The sequence below is a fragment of the Pectinophora gossypiella genome, chromosome 26, assembly GCF_024362695.1.
Source record: "Pectinophora gossypiella chromosome 26, ilPecGoss1.1, whole genome shotgun sequence".
Classification (NCBI taxonomy): domain Eukaryota; kingdom Metazoa; phylum Arthropoda; class Insecta; order Lepidoptera; family Gelechiidae; genus Pectinophora; species Pectinophora gossypiella.
Window position 1 is genome coordinate 1,191,650 of NC_065429.1, and position 20,652 is coordinate 1,212,301.

General features: G+C 41.4%; 1 protein-coding gene across 1 annotated transcript in view; it reads left to right on the forward strand.

Moving 5' to 3' along the window:
- The window catches only part of LOC126378284 (WD repeat-containing protein 7), a 117,227-nt gene that overhangs the window by 90,179 nt on the left and 6,396 nt on the right, over window positions 1-20,652 (forward strand). Inside the window, exons 21-30 of the mRNA XM_050026477.1 lie at window positions 8,670-8,839; window positions 9,117-9,277; window positions 9,551-9,697; window positions 11,109-11,254; window positions 12,379-12,490; window positions 13,501-13,624; window positions 14,693-14,834; window positions 16,532-16,591; window positions 18,158-18,343; window positions 19,689-19,815. Of these exons, the coding sequence (XP_049882434.1) occupies window positions 8,670-8,839; window positions 9,117-9,277; window positions 9,551-9,697; window positions 11,109-11,254; window positions 12,379-12,490; window positions 13,501-13,624; window positions 14,693-14,834; window positions 16,532-16,591; window positions 18,158-18,343; window positions 19,689-19,815 (1,375 nt within the window). The remainder of the gene's footprint in view (window positions 1-8,669; window positions 8,840-9,116; window positions 9,278-9,550; window positions 9,698-11,108; window positions 11,255-12,378; window positions 12,491-13,500; window positions 13,625-14,692; window positions 14,835-16,531; window positions 16,592-18,157; window positions 18,344-19,688; window positions 19,816-20,652) is intronic.

The window sequence follows — 20,652 nt, forward strand, 5'->3', positions numbered from 1 at the left end:
TGGCGTTGGTCATCATCACCAGCCCTTTAACGTTCCCACTGCTGAGGCACGGGCCTTCCCTATGGATGGATAGGGAGATCGGGCCTTAAACCACCACGCGGGCCCAGTGCGGATTGGTGGTTATTAACGACTGCTAATGCAGCCGGGACCAACGGCTTAACGTGCCTTCCGAAGCACGGAGGAGCTCGAGCTGAAAACTTTTTTTTTGTGGTCACCTATCCTATGACCGGCCTTTGCGAAAGTTACTTAACTTCAACAATCGCAGACCGAGCGCGTTTACCGCTGCGCCACCGAGCTCCTCAGCCTATTATTATGAATTTAAAATTCACTTTATGAATGAAACCCAAGCTGAGGTTTTACTAAACCCATAATATCAACATTAACAATTTGTCACAGAATATAAAAGTACTTTGACACTTAACACAGATAAAAAACGTATATTTTTAAAGTTAATCGATCGATTCGTAACGGTTTTTAAGATCTATTTTCTATATTTAAAGTGATCTACTAAAAAAAACCGTAATTCACACAACAATTTTTTTTTGAAGTCACTTATTGTAAATTTGCCGCAGATGGCATTAACTACTTGGCCGGACAAATGGGGAGCGTTTAAGATAAAAGGTCTGAGGGTGCCCAGTTGGGCGCGAACCTCGGCTCAGGGCGTCGCCAGAGAGGAAAAATATTTGAAAGAATTAATCGACCCTAGGGGGTCGAAAGCGATAAGCGCTGATTGAGAGAAGTCGTCGACCACGCCGGCGGGGTCGGTATCGGGGTCCTGAAGTGTTTGGTGTCGCGAGCTGATTGGCTGCCTCTATGGCTAGAGTAATCGGGTCGTCGCTCCCCGTTTGAGCAAGCCGACATTACAATGCAGAGAATACAATTTCGTACGAACACATTTTTAAGGCCGCAGGCGCGGCGCTTGCGCAATACGAACTTGCACTTGAAAAGTTACTCAACTGACGCACTTACCTCTTTTTTTGTTTAATACTAACAGTGATGGATGGCTTAACCGTAATTATAACTATGAGCCCAGTTAAGCAACGTTTCGTAGGTAATTTCTTTCGTTAAGTGTTTCATGATGGCTTAATAGGCTAGATTCTAACTAGACAAATCAGTCACTTCTTACTAAACATCAAAACACGACTTTTTTTCACGTGACTTATTGTACATTGTTTTAAGTTTACGCGGTTATTATCATCGTAATTAAAGCACATAATAACGGGTTCTTACCGCGTTTAAATGGGGATATGTCTGCCCGTAGAAAATTATGGATCTACCTACTCCACTCCAATCTCATCAGTCATCCCGTGATCATGGCACTTGCAACAGTGTCGAAATATCGGGAGTCTCATATCCCCATTTAAACGCGGTAAGAACCCGTTATTATGTGCTTTAATTGTGACTTATTGTAGATTTGCCGCAGATGGCATTTACTACTTGGCCGGACATATGGGGAGCGCTGAAGGCTCTCACCGGGTACAACGTTTAAGACAAGAGGCCTGAGGGTGCCCAGTTGGGCGCGAACCTCGGCTCAGTTGGTCAAAACACGAAAAAGCACCCTGTGACGTCATAGAAAAACGCGACAAAATGTCGCACTCCTATATTCAAATTCATAAATAAGTACGTAATATAGTAAAAAGAAAACGTTTTTTTTTGTTAGGTCTGTCTTTACAATACAATACAATACAAATACACTTTATTGCACCAAACTAAAAATAAATAATTACAAAAAGTCTCTTAATTAAGTACATGGCAAATGGCGGTGGGCTTTATTTAATAATCAGAATTTTATATTTTATCTTTGACCTAAGAAGCTACCCAAAAAAAAATCAAATTGAAGAGTAGGTCAGTGGGATCTTTTTACTGAGTAATTATTTTCAGCTGCGACGGATTTCCTCATTATACTGAAAAAGAAGTAAAATAAACATGGTGGTGGCATGGTTGTTTGCCATGTACTTAGTTAAGAGACTTTTTGTAATTATTTCTTTTTATTTTGGTGCAATAAAGTGTATTTGTATTGTATTGTATTGTAAAAATAATTAGTGTATACAGACTGTTAAAAATATTTGAGATTGACATCCCCCCCCTCAGTCCACCTATACAGATTGTTCGTGACACTGTACCGAATACTGAGGGGGATGAGTGAGCTCAGGGGAATTTTCCATCGCAAAAGTATGGTATTGAAAATATTAAAAAAAACGTGTTATTTGCAACGGAATATTCGACTTGATATTCACTCAGAATCGTGAGCTGAATCATACCCCTGAGTATTCGGTGCGGTGTCACTAACGCTATGTGTACATAATCTTTCGTCGCAATATTCATGATTATTTTAGTGGTTTTTTTTTTTCATTATTTTGCGACGGAATAATTCACTCAGAATCATGAGCCGAATCCCGCTCAGTACGTCACTGTTTCACTAACAATATATGTAGACACGTCAGCGGTACAGAAATCGACTTAACTGTCACTTGAGTGGTTGGCCTTAGCTCGCTTCCTTTTTTATTTCGTTGAACTTAAGCCCGGGCGACAACTGGATATAAGGTGCGCGTGAGTGTGAAGGGCGAACCGGTGACATTAGTCATAATAGCTGCACGCAAAGACAACTATTATTGATATAGAAACTGTGATGAGATGTGTGTGGCGTCCTGGCAGACCTCGAAAGAGATGGCGTGATAACTTGGACGCTTGCCGGAGGGACTGGCCGGAATACGCACAGGACCGCGAAAAATGGAAAGAGGAAGGTGAGGCCTTTGCCCAGCAGTGGGATCTTGTAGGCTAGATTAGATTAGATTAGAAACTGTGATGTGCAGTTCTCGAGAATGTTCCCGGCAGTTTTTTTTTTGACGTGACTTATTATAGATTCCACGGCCTCTGTGGTCCAGTGGTTGAGGGATGTGCTCACGATCCAGAGGTCCCGGGTCCAAAAAATCACTGCAACTGTACAGATTATCATCGTCATGTTCCGCGAAGTAGTTTAACTTAGCGTTTATGAAAGTGCTAACTGCCTGTTTAGTTTTCAATGAAGGTTTTTCCAGGCTACGTTCACCAAAAACTTATAAATGGCTCTGAACAGAGTTGCCTTCGTTTAACCCTCTAATTTCATGGGTAACGACCTCCTCGGTCGGTTCGCGCCCAACTGGGCACCCTCAAGCCTGTTGTCTTAAACGTTGTACCGGGTGAGAGCCTTCAGCGTTTCCCATTTTTCCGGCCAAGTAGATAATGCCATCTGCGACAAATCTACAATAAGTCACGTCAAAAAACAGACCTCGGTCCAGTGGTTGAGCGTTGGGCTCACGATCCGGAATCCTGGTGGGGACATATCACAAAAATCACTTTGTGATCCCTAGTTTGGTTAGGACATTACAGGCTGATCACCTGATTGTCCGAAAGTAAGATGATCCGTGCTTCGGAACACGTTAGGCCGTTGGCCCCGTTTACTAAATAAAGATTCTATCTATCTATCTATCTATCTACTACTTAGTGATGTATGTAGTCGTTACATGAGCCATGTCAGGGGCCTTTGGCGGCTGAATAATAACCCTGACACCAGGGTAGATAGGGTTGGTAATCCTCACAACCCACACGATAGAAAAATTGGGTAGTATCCTAGGTCAAAGATAAATTATGTTTATTACTAAATATAGGACGGAAGGACAGGAGTCCTAGTGCGGCTTTGAAATAGACTACTCTGGGCGCCATCCCACTCGCGTCAGACAGAGTACTGCGGAAGGCAAGAGAGAAACCACTGCGCTATTTTCCCTAAAAAAGTGGCATAGAGAATGCTGCACCGACAAGAGCGTGGCTCTTTAGTGATGGTGATCCCGGAAGGCTCATAGCTCGATGAAACAGATGATTTCATCTACTAATAACAATGAAACCTTGTCTGTCCATCGCACTCAACAATCAGCGGGTAATTATCTTGCATCGAATCTTTAATGTCGGCATTGGACTAACCTTTGCATTATCGGCTAAATCTTAATTTGCCAATTGTTAGGTCATATCGTGCTCAACATGTATGGAAGGTTGGGAGTGCGTGTAATGTTATGAAACTAATTATACAGGCTGTTAGTGACATCGTAACGAATACTCAGGGGGATGATTCAGACCATGATTTTGAGTGAAATTGTTATTTTTATTTTGTTTTTAATTCTGAAGCATGTATTTAAGTTCTGACAATCATTTCTTTTTTATTAATTCTAACTCTTCTTCTATTGTGTGGGTTGTTAGGTGGATTACCAACCTCAACAACCCTGGTGTCAAGGTTGCTATTGAGCCGCCAAAGCATTTGGACTGTAGAGGTTGTTAGGTATAAGTTAGGACATTACAGGCTGATCACCTGATTGTCCATAAAGTAAGATGATTCGTGCTTCGGAAGGGTCGTTAAGCCGTTGGTCCCGGTTATTATTTGCTGATGTAAGTAGGTAGTCGTTACATGAGTCATGTCAGGGGCCTATGGCGGCTCAGTAATAACCCTGACACCAGCAATCCACCTCACAATCCACACGAAAGAAGAAGAAGCCCTTATAAAGTAGCTAAGTTGGCATCACTGACCACAGGACAGTGACTAAGACACAGTCTGAGCAGGGTCGTCTACATTACCCAGATAGGTAACTAAAGTGTTCAAGGCGACTGTATGATATTTGATATTTGCAGTGAAATGCCTGCCCACACCGGATCTCCGTAATACAAGTTGAATGCGATAATGATGGGATTCTAGGCAGGATAGGTTTGTCGATATCGATATTTATGCAATATATAACACATACACACATAAACTCACGCCTATTTCCCATCGGGGTAGGACGCGGTTGGGCGATTGACCAGGGCGCCGGATAATAGGGGCGCCGCAACCTGCAAAAGAGATGCTGAAAAGATAGCTGATAGAAAGGCCAGAAAAGTCAAATTATATTAGTTTTTTTTTCTAATAATTGGTTATTTTTTATATTAAATAATTATGTATTTTAATTTTATTCATTATACATATGCTTTCTCTTTTTTCCTATGGGTTTGAAATGCAGTTGGAGGGCGCTGTAGGAATCTCGCCCAGGGCGCTGGTAGAGTTAAAACCGGCATTGGGGCCAACGCTCAACCCCTGGACCACGGAGGCCATTACGATTATTACTCCATGTTGCCATTTTTACATTGTCTTGTTACAATACCACCAACTCCCGCGCATCGATATTCTCTGTCTCGTACTATCATAAATGTTAAACCACCGGGATCCGAACCCGGGGCCTCCGGATCGTGAGTCCAACGCTCAACCACTGGACCACGGAGCCATCACTCTACGATTATTACTCTATGGTGCCGTTTTTACATTGTATTGTTTCAAAATCATCAACTCCCGCGCATCGATATTGTCTCTCTCGTCCCTATCATAAATGTTAAACCTTGGACTTAAGGAAAGTTGTTCACTCCGGTCCTACACCGGTTCTGCCCACAACAGCCTACTCAATTACTCATTACCACAGATTATTAATAGCATTAACTGAATCTCACTGTACATAATATTACGTGATAGGCGATTTTTTTTTTTGTAATTTTTCGTCTCCTTCTATAACACATCAGAAACCCTCACCGACTTTAAATATAAATTCAAATTAAAAAAAAAAAACTCGCACGTCGCACTTAACTGTGTCGGGTTATTGACTGATGTAAATTTTTTAGACGGTTGGTTTAGATTTGTGGTTAAAATTACCTACCCGAAATAAATGTTTTTTTTTTTTACTTTTTTTTGTAATTTATATTGCCTATTGAATAAAGATATTTTTGAATTTGAATTGAATTTGAACTTGTTTGTATTTTTTGTTTAATACTTATCCGAAAACTGCTATTAGTAGCCAATTGTCTTTCCTTCCACGTTTAGATTGTCATTTGTCAGAACATGTGTTGAATACCAACACGTCACACGCCCACAAAAGCTAGTAACGGTGTTAACAATACATTTAGTTATACATACATGAATACAAACTTCACACACCATACATTCATACATAAATGACAGTCAACCACGCCTTAACCGCTTCCTATGCATATCTGAGATCTGGTTTGTATGACGCATTGTAGGTTGGATTGCTATTAAGATATCTACTCACTGTCCTTAGTTCAACTTCACGCTGTGTCCCAAGCAGGGTGGACGGAAAGACATCATAATGTACCTCTTAAAACACATAATAACGGGTTCTTACCGCGTTTAAAATAGGGATATGAGACTCCCGATATTTCGACACTGTTGCAAGTGCCATGATCACGGGATGACTGATGAGATTGGAGTAGAGTAGGTAGATCCATAATTTTCTACGGGCAGACATATCTACCAACCTAAATATATGTCATATCTTTCAACCTAAATATTTCCCTGGTGCAGCCACTGAAGTAATCAATCAATAATACTTTATTGCACAACGACATATGTATACAAAGGACAAAAACATACGAATAAAAACATAAGCACGACAGGCGGCCTTATTGCTAAACACCAATTTCAGCCAAGCAACCTTAGGGTGAAAGAAGTTTATGCATTGGAGCACGGGATGGTGCAATAAACATATGATACCAACATAAGTAAAAAAATAATAATAATAAAAAAAGGAAAAATACCATAAATAAAAATATATATAAATATACACAGACATATATACACATAAATACATAAACACATATATTTACACACACATACATAAACAATAAACATACAATATACATAAGTATTATGCAATGACCACAGAACTAGGTGCGGTCCAGATTATGTTAACCTTGGACTAAACTCTAGCTAGATCTAGGTATTGTTAAGTTCTGCTGTAGGGTTTGTTTTATGAAGCAATTATTATCGATAAATCATTTTGTAACTGGCTTTGTTACCTTTATCAATGGCCCCGATTCCTGCAGACACCTCCTAATTGAGTTATACCCGTTATTTTCTTATCCGCCGCTTATTTTTATCAAATCAAATATACTTTATTGCACACAACATATTAAACAAATTTACACAAATGGATGATAGATACAGTTAGTTATCTTTAGTAATTTTAGCCTCGGCATACCTATACTATTGACAGTTATTGAGGACAGAAGAGGCAAGATGATTGGACACTTAATAAGACACGACGAATTTATTAAAAACATCATAGAAGGAAAGCTACAAGGAAAGAGAGGAAGGGGAAGACCCAAGAGCTTACATGGAACAGATTAAAGAGAAGGCGAACGTCGTGTCTTATAAGGAAGTGAAAGAATTGGCCTTTGATAGACAAGAATGGAGAATGCTACCTACACCGGTAAGAGCGTGGCTCTTAACACTCCGGATACTCCATATATACCTACAGGATGTTAGTGACATCGTAACGAAATCTTTGAGGAATGATTCAGACTATGATTCTGAGTAGGTTATCAAGTGGAATTTTTCATCGCAAAAGTATGGAACTGAAAATCATTTAAAAAGCGATAAAATTTGCCCGAAAGTGACATCGTAACGAATATTCAGGGGGTGATTCAGCTCATTATTATGAATTAATCAAGTGGAATTTTGAGACCGAAAATTCCACTTGATATCAACTCAGGCGTAAACTTAAAACAATGTACAATTAAGTCACGTCAAAAAATCAATACAATGATGCGTATACAAATTGTCCTATAACTAGCTATGCCTACCCTGATATGATTTACAAGCGTGGATTATATGTCTGTTATCTACCACTTGACCATCAAGACCACACATTCACTTTTTCTTGCATGTAAATGTTATCTATAAGACACCCCACTGGGTTACTCGCTGACTTTTTAATTAAATAATTCTCTGTCTAGTATTAATGATTGACAGGCTTTGTAATTAAAACATGAAAGTTTTAACTAACGCAATTCAATTGTACATTTACAACATTTTTTTCTTTCAAATATTTTTCCTCTCAGACGACGCCCTGACCCGAGGTTCGCGCCCAACTGGGCACCCTCAGGCCTGTTGTCTTAAACGTTGTACCGGGTGAGAGCCTTCAGCGCTCCCCATTTGTCCGGCCAAGTAGTTAATGCCATCTGCGGCAAATCTACAATAAGTCAAAAAAAAAATTACAACATTTTTTTATAGAGGGGAAGATGCCTTATGCATACCCAGTCGCACGAACAACTGAGTTATGTGGGACTCGCACCCACAAACCCCCAACCTAAACCCCCTCTGCAGTAGTGCAGACCAACAAAGAACCAACCAACCAAGGTAAACCAACAAAGGACTCTACAGTCTGCAGACACAATGATCCGCACCTTTGTTGGTTTACAATAGTTGTTATTTTACTTAATTTTAGAATCCCATTTAGAACATTTTAAGCACGCTATATCAAGCTATATCACTTGCATATACATTGAATAGCAAGGGCCCCAAGTGTGAGCCTTGAGGAATACTCATTTTGTTTTTATAAGGATAAGTTAGACATATAAAATATAAATTGGCTTCGAAGCTTACGTTGAAGGTCAAACTTCTATCTTGAATGTGGAAAGGGATGGAGCTAATTAAAAATAGAGCTGAAAACCTAATATAATTAATAATTTAGTAGCAATGCGCGGTTCACTTGATCGAACGCCTCGCCTAAATCCGTTTACCAAAACCACATCAACAGAGTTTTGTACAATGAATTATATTTGATGGATTGATTATAAGTATTTTTATTTTTCTTTTGCAGATGAGGCTAACCAGCAAAGCAAGAAGCCCCGTCCAAGAGGCATGCCGCTAGCGGAGCCCCCTCACACGATGGAGATCGCGCAGATCCTTATCTCACTGCTGCATGCCTGGGGCCTCGACCCTGACTTGGACCGTGTCTGCGAGACCAAGCTTGGTCTCCTCCGTCCCATGGTCAGTTTATACAACATAAGCTCATGAGTGTTCCAATGTGGTAGTCAGAAGTACATCCATCGTAAGATGAATTAAGTCATAAGGAATAATTCTACGTATACTGAGCTACGTTCTTCCTCTTTTTAAGGTCATTAAAAACAAAAAAAAACACACTTGATTATATCAGACAAGTAGCGCCATCTATTGGAACTTATTGAAGAAGTATTTGAACAATGTTTGTCGGGAGCCATCTATTGAGTGTATTGAAGAACTATATTTGCAACGTGATATCCCCCAGGTGCCAGTTTGCTTCGGCGTGGTCTCCCGGCACGGCCACATGTCGGTGCAGCTGCCCACCCGGCTGGGCGGGGTGCTGGACAACGTACCGCCGCCTGGAGACAAGCTGCTGCTCACTCCGGGACTGCCGCCGGAGCTGCTCAGGCAGGAGCAACTCACCAGGTAGGACGTAGTGTCAGATAGATCTCTTTGACATCACTCTCTTGACAGGAGGTGAGCTGGTCCTCCGTTACCATCACCATCCATTATCTCCCTCGTTATTCCGTTTTCACAGGGTCTACTTACCTAACCTGTAGATTTGACAGGTCCGGTTTTTTACAGAAGCGACTGCCTGCCTGACCTTCCAACCCGAAGGGGAAACCAGCTTAATGCGGGTTAGGTCACATACCTCCGAAACCCATTTTCCGGGTTTTCAATCTGGTTTTATCCTTCCAGACTGTTCACCTCCAAGCTGCATTGGGAGCTGAGCACTACCTTAACGACCAACCACCTGTTGGCCATTGTGGCGTTGGCCAACACCCTGATGTCTATGAGCCAGGCCAGCTTCGTGCCCGAGCAGGAACTAGCAAGGAAGCTGCACAGGTAAGAGCTCTTCATCATAGCTGATGAAGATAGCTGATTGTAGGGGATCTATAAATGCCACAACGAAGCTACATCTCTAGAATTTGAATCCTGGCGGAGACATATCACAAAATTCTCTTCATGATCCCTAGTTTGCTTAAGACATTACAGGCTGATCACCTGATTGTCCGAAAGTAAGATGAAAACTTCGGAAGGCACATTAAGCCGTTGGTCCCGGTTACTATTTACTGTTGTGAGTAGTCGTTACATGAGCCATGTCAGGGGCCTTTGGCGGCTCAATAGTAACCCTGGTGGTTGATGAGGTTGGTCATCCACCTCACAACCCACACGATAGAAGAGAAGAAGAGTATTCATAAAAAAAGCAATATTAGTTTTTAAATGAATTACAAGATACATGTGGGATATAGAAATAACACGGGATATTTTAAATGTCTTTACTCCTTATACATACATAAACTCACGCCTATTTCCCACCGGGGTAAGCAGAGACTATAGAATTCCATTTGCTTCGATCCACTCTCACATCACGATCACACTTCTCTTGCTTCCTCCACATTCATCAATCGCTTCATACACGCACGCCGGTTCAGAGTAGATCGTATTGAACCTTTTCTAAGGACATCTCCAATTTGGTCATCGTAAGTCCTTCTCGGTCTTCGGTCGGTTACTCCTTATATTTCACACAAATCATTGCACCATCTTATATTAAAACCAAAATCCCCTCACCTGACCGACATCGCACTAAAGACTCCCCTTTGACTCTCTTACTTTTTGAAACTGCCTGACGTCCCATTCATTAACCATCCTCCTTTCACACCATAAACAATCAAATTCCCATTCATAGCATTCTCACTTTCCTACATACATATCCGTTGTGGTTGGCAGAGACCATTTAATTCCACTTCGATCAGAAATCAGAATCATTTATTCAACGTAATTATCATGGATAAACTTGTTGAAGGTCAATGTAACATTTTTGAATTTACGTCTTTTCGCAAGGTGTTATGGCTGAGGAGAAGAAATGACAAGAAACTGCAACAGCAACATATCTTTTAAAAACCAATGAGGATATACATTACAAGTTATTTAATAACTAGAAAAAAACACATTCAATACCAGACATTTTTATCATTTAGGTAGTCATTAATCTTATAATAAGCTTTTTTACATAAAGTAAGCTTCACATGAGCTTTAAATTTATTTTCTGACAAATTTAAAATATTATCTGGTATTTTATTGTAAAAACGTATACATAACCCCAAAAAAGATGAATTTAATTTACTTAATCTGAGACACCTTCGCTGCTTCCACTCTCTTCAAAGACTCCAAGCATGCTCGCCGGTTTAGAGTGCTCCTGGACTTTTGGATTTGATATATCCAACAGAATAACAATGACTTCCTTTCACATCAGGCCCTCGACACGCAGCTCTACCTCCTGGGCTGGTGATGAGGAGCGTGAGGAGCAGCTGGCCGCGCAGCAGGCCCACATCAAGCAGGGCTGGTCGCTCCTGGCGACCCTGCACTGCGTGCTGCTCCCTGACAAGGTCGTCGCCGCTGGTATGAACATCTTCTTTTAAATAGAATAGAAAATGTTTATTATAAAAGGACGCCACACACAAAGACAATAACAAATTTTTCACAGAACAATTAGGTACAAAAAGCATAGAGGGTGTTCAGTCATGAGCAATATAATGTACCCACTTTAGGACTCTGTCGCACTAACATAGTTGACATTTAGTGAGACTTACAGTTCAATTTGTCAAAAAGGTTAATGTGACATGGTACCAAAGTGTATACATATTAATGCTGATCGTAAGGTGGTGGTGGACGTCCTGAGATAAAAGGGCCTCACTCAGCACAAGAAGGAAAAAATTCCGTTATTAGTCGAATGATTTTAACCTACAACAATCAGTTCACAGATATCGACTTATTTTCTATTAGTAAATCTGGGCTAAAGTCGCAAGTATTCCAATCATTTAATGCAGGATCAACAGGGTTCAGATTTTAAGGCGGCTGATATTTATGTATATTATATCGTATATATATCTATGTTCATATACTATATACATATATATACTTATTGTAGCACACGCACACACACACACACACACACGTTACTTTTAGCTTGATAAGTTTATACAAATTGTTAGCTGTGTTTACCTTTAATTGGTTACGCATTTAGAATGACACCTATGTTTGTTGAATAAGCGTAGTAATAATGTTGTAACTGTTGGTAAACCTAATAAAAAAAAAAAAAAGACGCCGTAACCACGACGCTGGTATTATGTGGACCCTGTTGGGTGAGGCACGAACGTCGTGTTCCATAAATATGCGTTAATATTCGTACATAGTTACCCTTGAGGAGCTCGGTGGCGCAGCGGTAAACGCGCTCGGTCTGCGATTGTTGAAGTTAAGCAACTTTCGCAAAGGCCGGTCATAGGATGGGTGACCACAAAAAAAAGTTTCATCTCGAGCTCCTCCGTGCTTCGGAAGGCACGTTAAGCCGTTGGTCCCGGCTGCATTGGCAGTCGTTAATAACCATCAATCCGCACTGGGCCCGCGTGATGGTTTAAGGCCCGATCTCCCTATCCATCCATAGGGAAGGCCCGTGCCCCAGCAGTGGGGACGTTAATGGGCTGATGATGAAGTTGTCAAGTAAGACTGTTATGTTATGTTGTCAGGTGCTAAGAGCTTCAAACGTCCTCAAGTGGAGATGCTAGCTCGGCGCTGGCAGCACCACTGCTTGGAAGTCAGGGATGCTTCACAAGCGCTGCTGCTTGCTGAGCTGGGCAGGTGAGATACAGCAACTCCGTAGACATGCACACACACACACACAGCCGGGGAAAAGAAGCTGCAAGAAAAACCTCGGCACAGGGCCCTAGACGTTCTTTAAAAAAAAAAACATAAAATATTTTTATACAATTGAGTAATTTACCTGCCTAATATCAGTTCTCAGACAGTTAATCCCATGCATTCATATCTTCTAAATAATCACTAACTTTATAATAACCTTTTTTGTAAAGTTTTTGTTTAACTATAAACCCGACAGAGGGATTGTGTTCTCTAACATGATGGACTAATGTTATGGGCGATAGGCTGATCCCTTATCACCATAAGGTTCATCATATCCAGCTTAAGACATCGTATCAACAGTGGCTGCGAGTTGTCTTTGATTACTTGTGGCTCTGCCCGCCCCATTAGGGATAACGGGCGTGAGTTTATGTATGTATGTATGTTTGTTTAACTACTGTCTTAAAACAGTGAAAAGGCAAATTCTGAATGTCAATGGGAATCTTATTGTAAAAACGTATACATTGATTGAGATACAGGTTTCACCTAGTTCGGCTGCAGAGGCTTATGAAATATACTTAAAAATGTATATTTAGCCTAGGAATTTTTGTAATGCACTGTGCACCAAGATTTTTGTGGAAATAAACGTTAACAGCCTCCGTGGTCTATTGGTTAGAGCGTTAGGCTCACGATCTGGAGGTCCGGGTTCGATTCCCGATGGGGACATTGTCGAAATCACTTTGTGAGACAGTCCTTTGTTAGGTAAGGACTTTTCAGGCTTGAATCACCTGATAGTCCAAAAAAGTAAGATGATTCCGTGCTTCGGAGGGCACGTTAAGCCGTTGGTCCCGGCTATTAGCCGTAAATACACCTCCACCAACCCGCATTGGAGCAGCGTGGTACGAGTGTGCTCCATACCCCCCCCCGGTTGATTGAGGGGAGGCCTGTGCCCAGCAGTGGGACGTATATAGGCTGTTTATGTTATGTTATGTATGTATCTCTTCTGTTGTCAGATTGGGCCCGAAGGGTCGCAAGGCGCTGGTGGACAGCTGGGCGCAGTACCTCCCTCTGTACACCCACACGGAGAGCATCAACCCTCACGGGAAACAGCAGCCCGTGGAGAAGGTCACTGCACAGGTGGGCGCACAGCGGGTTGCCTGGCAGAAATTGATGTTTAGCAACAAGACTACTTATTTATTTATTTATTTACATTTCACGACTTTACAGTGCAGAGGCGCCAATGCGCCGTGAAACTTTAAATATAAACAATAATATAATTAAACATATGAAACTAAGGTGTAAACAATATAAAAACATATTTAATTTTCACACATCATTCATCACGCACATTCATCCATTCATTCTAATTCGGGATGACTGATGAGATTGGAGTGGAGTAGGTAGGTAGGTTTCGTAGAAAAATATAGATCTGCCTACTCCACTCCAATCTCATCAGTCATCCCGTGATCATGGCACTTGCAACAGTGTCCAAATATCAGGAGTCTGATATCCCTGATTTAAACGCGGTAAGAACCCGTTATTACGTGTTTTAATTATGATAATAACCGCGTAAACTTAAAACAAGGCCACTTATTGTGCTTATTTCATCATCATCTTCATAGCGTTATCCCGTTATTTACAGGGTCCACTTAAGGCCTGTTCGCACTAGCGATTTGTCCGGCGATTTTTCAGCGAGATCACGGCGAGCACGCCGCAATTTCGACGCGATTATTTTTAGTGGCAAACTACCCACATTTCGCTACCATTCCGCAGTCTTTTATTTACTTATGTAACGAGGCTGTATAGCGTTTGAAACAAAAAAAATTAACAGCGATCAAATGCACGGCCCCTCATGCCTTTTCGCTCACACACTCACTCTCTCTCTCTCTCGCTCTCGCGCCGTTAATGGCAGCGGATTGTTATTCTGTATCTAAATATTTTCTTCATTCTTTCTCTTCGAGATAACCCTGTAACATCTGTTTAAAATAAATCATTACCACCATATTAAACTTATTAATTCATTTCGAAATTATGTGAGTAACGAGTGTCACGGTACAATGGAATCGGAATTAATTAAAAGAACAACGTGTGATCATTCTATTTCGAACACATCATGAAATGATCAATTCTAAGATCTGGCCACGATATGTACATATTAGTACTCGTGACCGTACCTTCGTGTATATTGGAACTCCTGTCTTCCAGCAAGAAGAAGAGTTTGAAGAAGAAGAAGAAGAGATAGTGCGCGCTCCCTCTTCGATAGCGGAGCTGAAACGCAAACAGACGACGGCGGTAGTGCTGTTAGGGGTGATCGGCGCTGAGTTCGGACAGGACATCACTAGCGAAGGTTTTTTTTACACCTTTTTTTTCTTTTTTTGAGTGACTAGATGGCATTAACTACTTGGCCGGACAAATGGGGAGCGCTGAGGGCTTTCAACTGGCACGAAATTTAAGACACAGACACAGTGAGTGCGGTTTGTCGTAGTGAGTTTGGTGCGAGTTCAGATGGTTCCGAACATTCCGATGTCAAATACATAAACAAGCGGCAAAGAAAGAGGGTAGACAGATATCTGCCCGTAGAAAATTATGGATCTACCTACTCCACTCCAATCTTATCAGTCGTCCCGTGATCATGGCACTTGCAACAGTGTCGAAATATCGGGAGTCTCATATCCCCATTTAAACGCGGTAAGAACCCGTTATTATGTGTTTTAATTATGATAATGGCCCCGATTCCTGCAGACACCGCCTAATTTTATTTTAAGTTATATCCGTCATTTTCATATCCTTCGAAAAGGAAAGGGACGGATGATTCACAGCTCTTAATTTAAGGAAGAATGAGTAAATGAATGAATAACCCGGGCGAATCAAAAGGTACGTCGCTGGTATGCAATCCGTTTGACGTGCTGTCTACTTAACTGTGTCGGGTTATTGACGGATGTAAAATTTTTAGACGGTCGGTTTAGATTTGTGCTTAAAATTGACGTGTGTTCCATAAATTTTATGCTTGTCGATTACCCGTCCCTTTCCTTTTCGGCGGATAAGAAAATGACAGATATAACTTAAAATAAAATTAGATGGTATTTACAGGAATTAGCACCAATAACCGCGTAAACTTAAAACAATGTATAAAATTTAAGACCTCTTTTTTTATTCTTATTTCATCCTCTAGATTCTATTTGAAAGACATACTTAAGCTCACGACTATATCCCAATTGGGGTAGTCAGAGCTACATCCATCGCAAGGTGAACTAACTTAACTAAGTACCCACACCTCACCGAGCTTTCTGTTAGACCAATGCGATAGGTGAGCCGTATCGCCGTCTATAATGGTCGAGCCAACTGTGTTAGTGAAAACTGCACTTGAGATAAATTAATAACTCATTGGTGCAAGTCCAGTACCGGGATCCGAACCGGCGCTCTCCGTTTGAGTAACAAGCCGTTGTACAGTCATGAGCAATATAATGTACCCACTTTAGGACTCTGTCGCACTAACATATTTGACATTTAAATGAGAGTTACATTTTTTTTTGACGTGACTTATTGTAGATTTGCCGCAGATGGCATTAACTACTTGGCCGGACAAATGGGAAGCGCTGAAGGCTCTCACCCGGTACAACGTTTAAGACAACAGGCCTGAGGGTGCCCAGTTGGGCGCGAACCTCGGCACAGGGCGTCGTCTGAGAGGAAAAATATTTGAAAGAATTAATCGACCCTAGTGGGTCGATAGCGATAAGCACTGAATGAGGGAAATCGTCGACCACGCCGGCGGGGTCAGTATCGGGGAAATGAGAGTTACAGTTCCATTTGTCAAAAACGTTAATGTGACATGGTACCAAAGTGTATACATATTAATGCTCGTGACCTTACCACACATCAAGTATTATACATTCGTTTTTGTTCTAAATGTTTTTTCTATTAACTTAAATTTTCATCAATCTTTTATAATTTTTTACTGAATTAAAAAAATGCTTTCATGTTTAAGCTAAACTCATTGCCTCTTCGCATATGATTTGCGCTCGCTATAGCTTTCTCTCTCTACAGGCGCTGCGGGCAACAAGAGGAGAAAGGACGGAGATAGTCGCAAGAGCTCTGTCGTTGAAGGTGGGTTCATCATCATCAATTTAAGAGCCACGCTCTTGTCGGTGCAGCATTTTCCATGCTACTTTTTTAGGGCAAAATAGGGCAGTGGTTTCCCTCTTGCCTTCCGCAGTACTCTGTCTTACGCGAGTGGGATGGCGCCCAGAGTAGTCTATTTCAAAGCCGTACTAGGGCTCCTGTCCTCCGCCTCTGAATAGTACTGACAGTTACTGCTGCCCTCTGTCAGGTTCCAGGTCACAGTCCCTGTGACTTGCCCCTTCCGTCCTGCATTGCCGTACCGATGGCTCCCATCTTCGCCTCAAAAGGCAAAAAACGCTAAGCAAATAAGGAAAGAAGAAAAAAGGAAGGGATTATGGAAGTTGGGTTGCTATATACAAAAACATAACATAAATAGCCTATATATGTCCCACTGCTGGGCACAGGCCTCCCCTCAACCAACCAGAGGGGGTATGGAGCATACTCCACCACGCTGCTCCACTACGGTTGGTGGGTTGCTGTATTTACTTTTTACTGCTTCATTTGATTATTTTTTGAGCGTATTTTTTTATATCCTAATAAATAATCAGTGTTTTCTTTCTTATGTAAGTATTTATTTGTTATGTTGTGTTATATAATCAATAAAAAACAAGTCAAATCAGTTAGGTACTTTTTACAAAACATAACATGAAATTACTGTGGAATTTGTATGAAAAAGACACTGAAAATGTAGGACTAATTATTGTTTTTAATTATTAATATTCATAAATAAGTTATATACTTGTATGTTCCTCTAGTTATTAAATAACTTAATAATGTATACCCTCATTGATTTTAAAGATGTGTTGCTGTTGCAGTTTCTTGTCATTTCTTCTCCTCAGCCATAACGCCTTGCGAAATGACGTAATTTCAAAAATGTTACATTGACCTCAAAAAGTTTATCCATGATAATGACGTTGAATAAATGATTCTATCTAAGTTAAATAGAAAAAAAAATCTACCGAAGAAAGAAAAATATAAGGAAAATTCGGTCTCAGACGGGACCTTAACAAAAACAGTTGGACAAGAGCTCTGGGTTCAATTCTCAATTATTTATTTCATTCCATGTAGTACAATGGGGTGTTACATAGGCATAGGATCTATAACATGGACCCTGTAGGGCACAGCAACGTTGAAGGGAAGACAGGAAGTGTGTATTAAAATTAAAACTTATCATTCAAAAATTCGTCTACAGTATAATAGCTCTTTTTAATTAGCATTGTTTTTAGAAGACCAAGAAGGACTTACGATGACCAAATTGGAGATGTCCTTAGAAAAGGTTCAATACGATCTACTCTGAACCGGCGTGCGTGTATGAAGCGATTGATGAATGTGGGGGAAGCAAGAGAAGTGTGTCAGGATCGAAGCAAATGGAATTCTATAGTCTCCGCTTACCCCGGTGGGAAATAGGAGTGAGTTTGTGTATGTATGTATGTGTTATTTTTAGATTTTTTATAAATAAATTAGTTCAAGTTCCGTTCGAGTCAGTTTTTTTTTCTCTTTAAGTGTGCCTGAATGAGTGCTATAAAACAATTCCCCCCCCCCCCCCCCCAGGGTTCACGCTGTCCTCGTCCAACAACCTGGCGCGGCTGACTGCGCTGGCGCTGACGCACCTGCTGCTGTCCCCGCCCTCCCCGCGCTTGCCGCCGCACACGCCGCTGCGGCGCGCCGCCGTGGACCTGCTGGGCCGCGGGTTCACCGTCTGGGAGCCCTACCTCGACGTCAGCCACGTGCTCTTGGGTTCGTGACACTTTCATTGATGAGATCATCTTTTTTTTTACATGACCTATTTTAGATTTGCCGCAAATGGCATTAACTACTTGACAGGAGCCAACACACAACGCAACACACACACACACATCTTTGTGAACACACACACACATCTCTGTGAAGACAGATACATCTCTGTGAAGACCGACACTTCTCTGTGAACACACACACACATCTCTGTGAACACAGATACATCTCTGTGAAGACAGACACATCTCTGTGAACACACACACATCTATGTGAAGACAGACACATCTTTGTTCCAATGGTTGAGACAAAGGCCTCCGTAGTCCAGTGGTTGAGCGTTGGGCTCACGATCCGGAGGTCCCGGGTTCCCCAGTCCCCGTGGGACATATCACAAAAACATTTCACAGGTCTTTCACAGAAATTTCTTTTTCGTAGACACCAGAATTAGGCATAATAAGTGTCTTAATCCAGTGTACGGTCACGAGTAGTAATATGTATACACTTTGAAACCATGTCACATAATTTTTTTGACAATTTAAACCGTAAGTCTCATTTTAAATATCAAATATGATAGTGCGACAGGGTTCTAAAGTGGATACATGATATTGCTCATACTAGTGCAGTCAAACCTCTCGGTTCACGTGCTCAGGTATACAGGGTGTTAGTGACATTGTAACGAACACTGAGGGGGATGATTCAGACCATGATTCTGAGTTAATATTAAGTGGAATTTTCGGTCGCAAAATTTATGTATGTTTTGGGGGTTTTTTTAATTATTTTCAATTTTATACTTTTGCGATGGAAATTTCCACTTGATATTAACTCGGGATAATGAGCTGAATCACCTCTATCAGTATTTGTTACGATGCCACTTACACCCCGTACAAGTACGTATAGGTACCCATATGAGTACGTATGACCAGACCATGATTCTGAGTTGATATCAAGTGGATTTTCCTATCGGAAAATTCATGAAATTTTTAATGTTTTCATTACTTTCAGCTCCATACTTTTGCGAACTCAGAATCATGATCTGAATCATCCCCCTCAGTATTCGTTACGGTGTCACTAACATAGAAAACGTTCAGCTGCTTGTCTTCCCGAGCATGTCGTAAAAACCGACAGAGGGATTGTGTCCTCTAACATGATGGACTAATGTTATGGGCGATAGGCTGATCCCTTACCACCATAAGGTTCATCATATCCAGCTTACGACATCGTATCAGCAGTGGCTGCAAGTTGTCTTTGATTACTTGTGGCTCTGCCCACCCCATTAGGGATTGGGGGCGTGAATTTGTGCGTGTGTGTGTCACAAATACTTTATATATTGTCTTGGTTCTGCCCCCAGGCCTGCTGGAAATGTGCTCGGACGCTGACAAGCTGGTGCCGTCAATGACATACGGGCTGCCGCTGTCTCCGCAGGCTGACTCCTGCCGCACAGCGAGACATGCGCTCACCCTCATTGCTACTGCCAGGTATGATTCCCGACGACCCGATTACTCTAGCCATAGAGGCAGCCAATCAGCTCGCGACACCAAACACTTCAGGACCCCGATACCGACCCCGCACGCGTGGTCGACGATTTCCCTCAATCAGCGCTTATCGCTATCCGATCCACTAGGGTCGATTAATTCTTTCAAATATTTTACCTCTTAGATTTTACACAGATACAATTTATTGGCGTTATCGTACACGCACATTTGTGTTCAAAGGCAATTCAAGAAAAATTTGATGGTGTCTGCAGGAATTAGCACCGTTGTATGACTAAAGTAAGACCGAGGGGGTGAGGTAAACTTAGCTAAGCCGCTGGTGGGGGGTGCTGTTCTATATTTAGTATTATTCCTTATAGTATACCTACCTTGTAGTTTACGTATTTGTAGTTCCTTGTAGTTTTGGTGCAATAAAGTGTATTTGTATAGTGTGACTAAAGTAAGACCGAGGGGGTGAGGTAAACCTAGCTCAGTCGCTGGTGGGGGATGTAGAGTTGCAGTTCTATACGTAGTATTACTCCTTATTGGCCCCGATTCCTGCAGACACCGCCTAATTTTATTTTAAGTTATATCCGTCATTTTCATATCCGTCGAAAAGGAAAGGGACGGATGATTCACAGCTCTTCATTTCAGGAAGAATGAGTAAATGAATGAATAACCCGGGCGAATCAAAAGGTACGTCGCTGGTATGCAATCCGTTTGACGTGCTGTCTACTTAACAGTGTCGGGTTATTGACGGATGTACAATTTTTAGACGGCTGGTTTAGATCTGTGCTTAAAATTGACGTGTGTTCCATAAATTTTATGCTTGTCGATTACCCG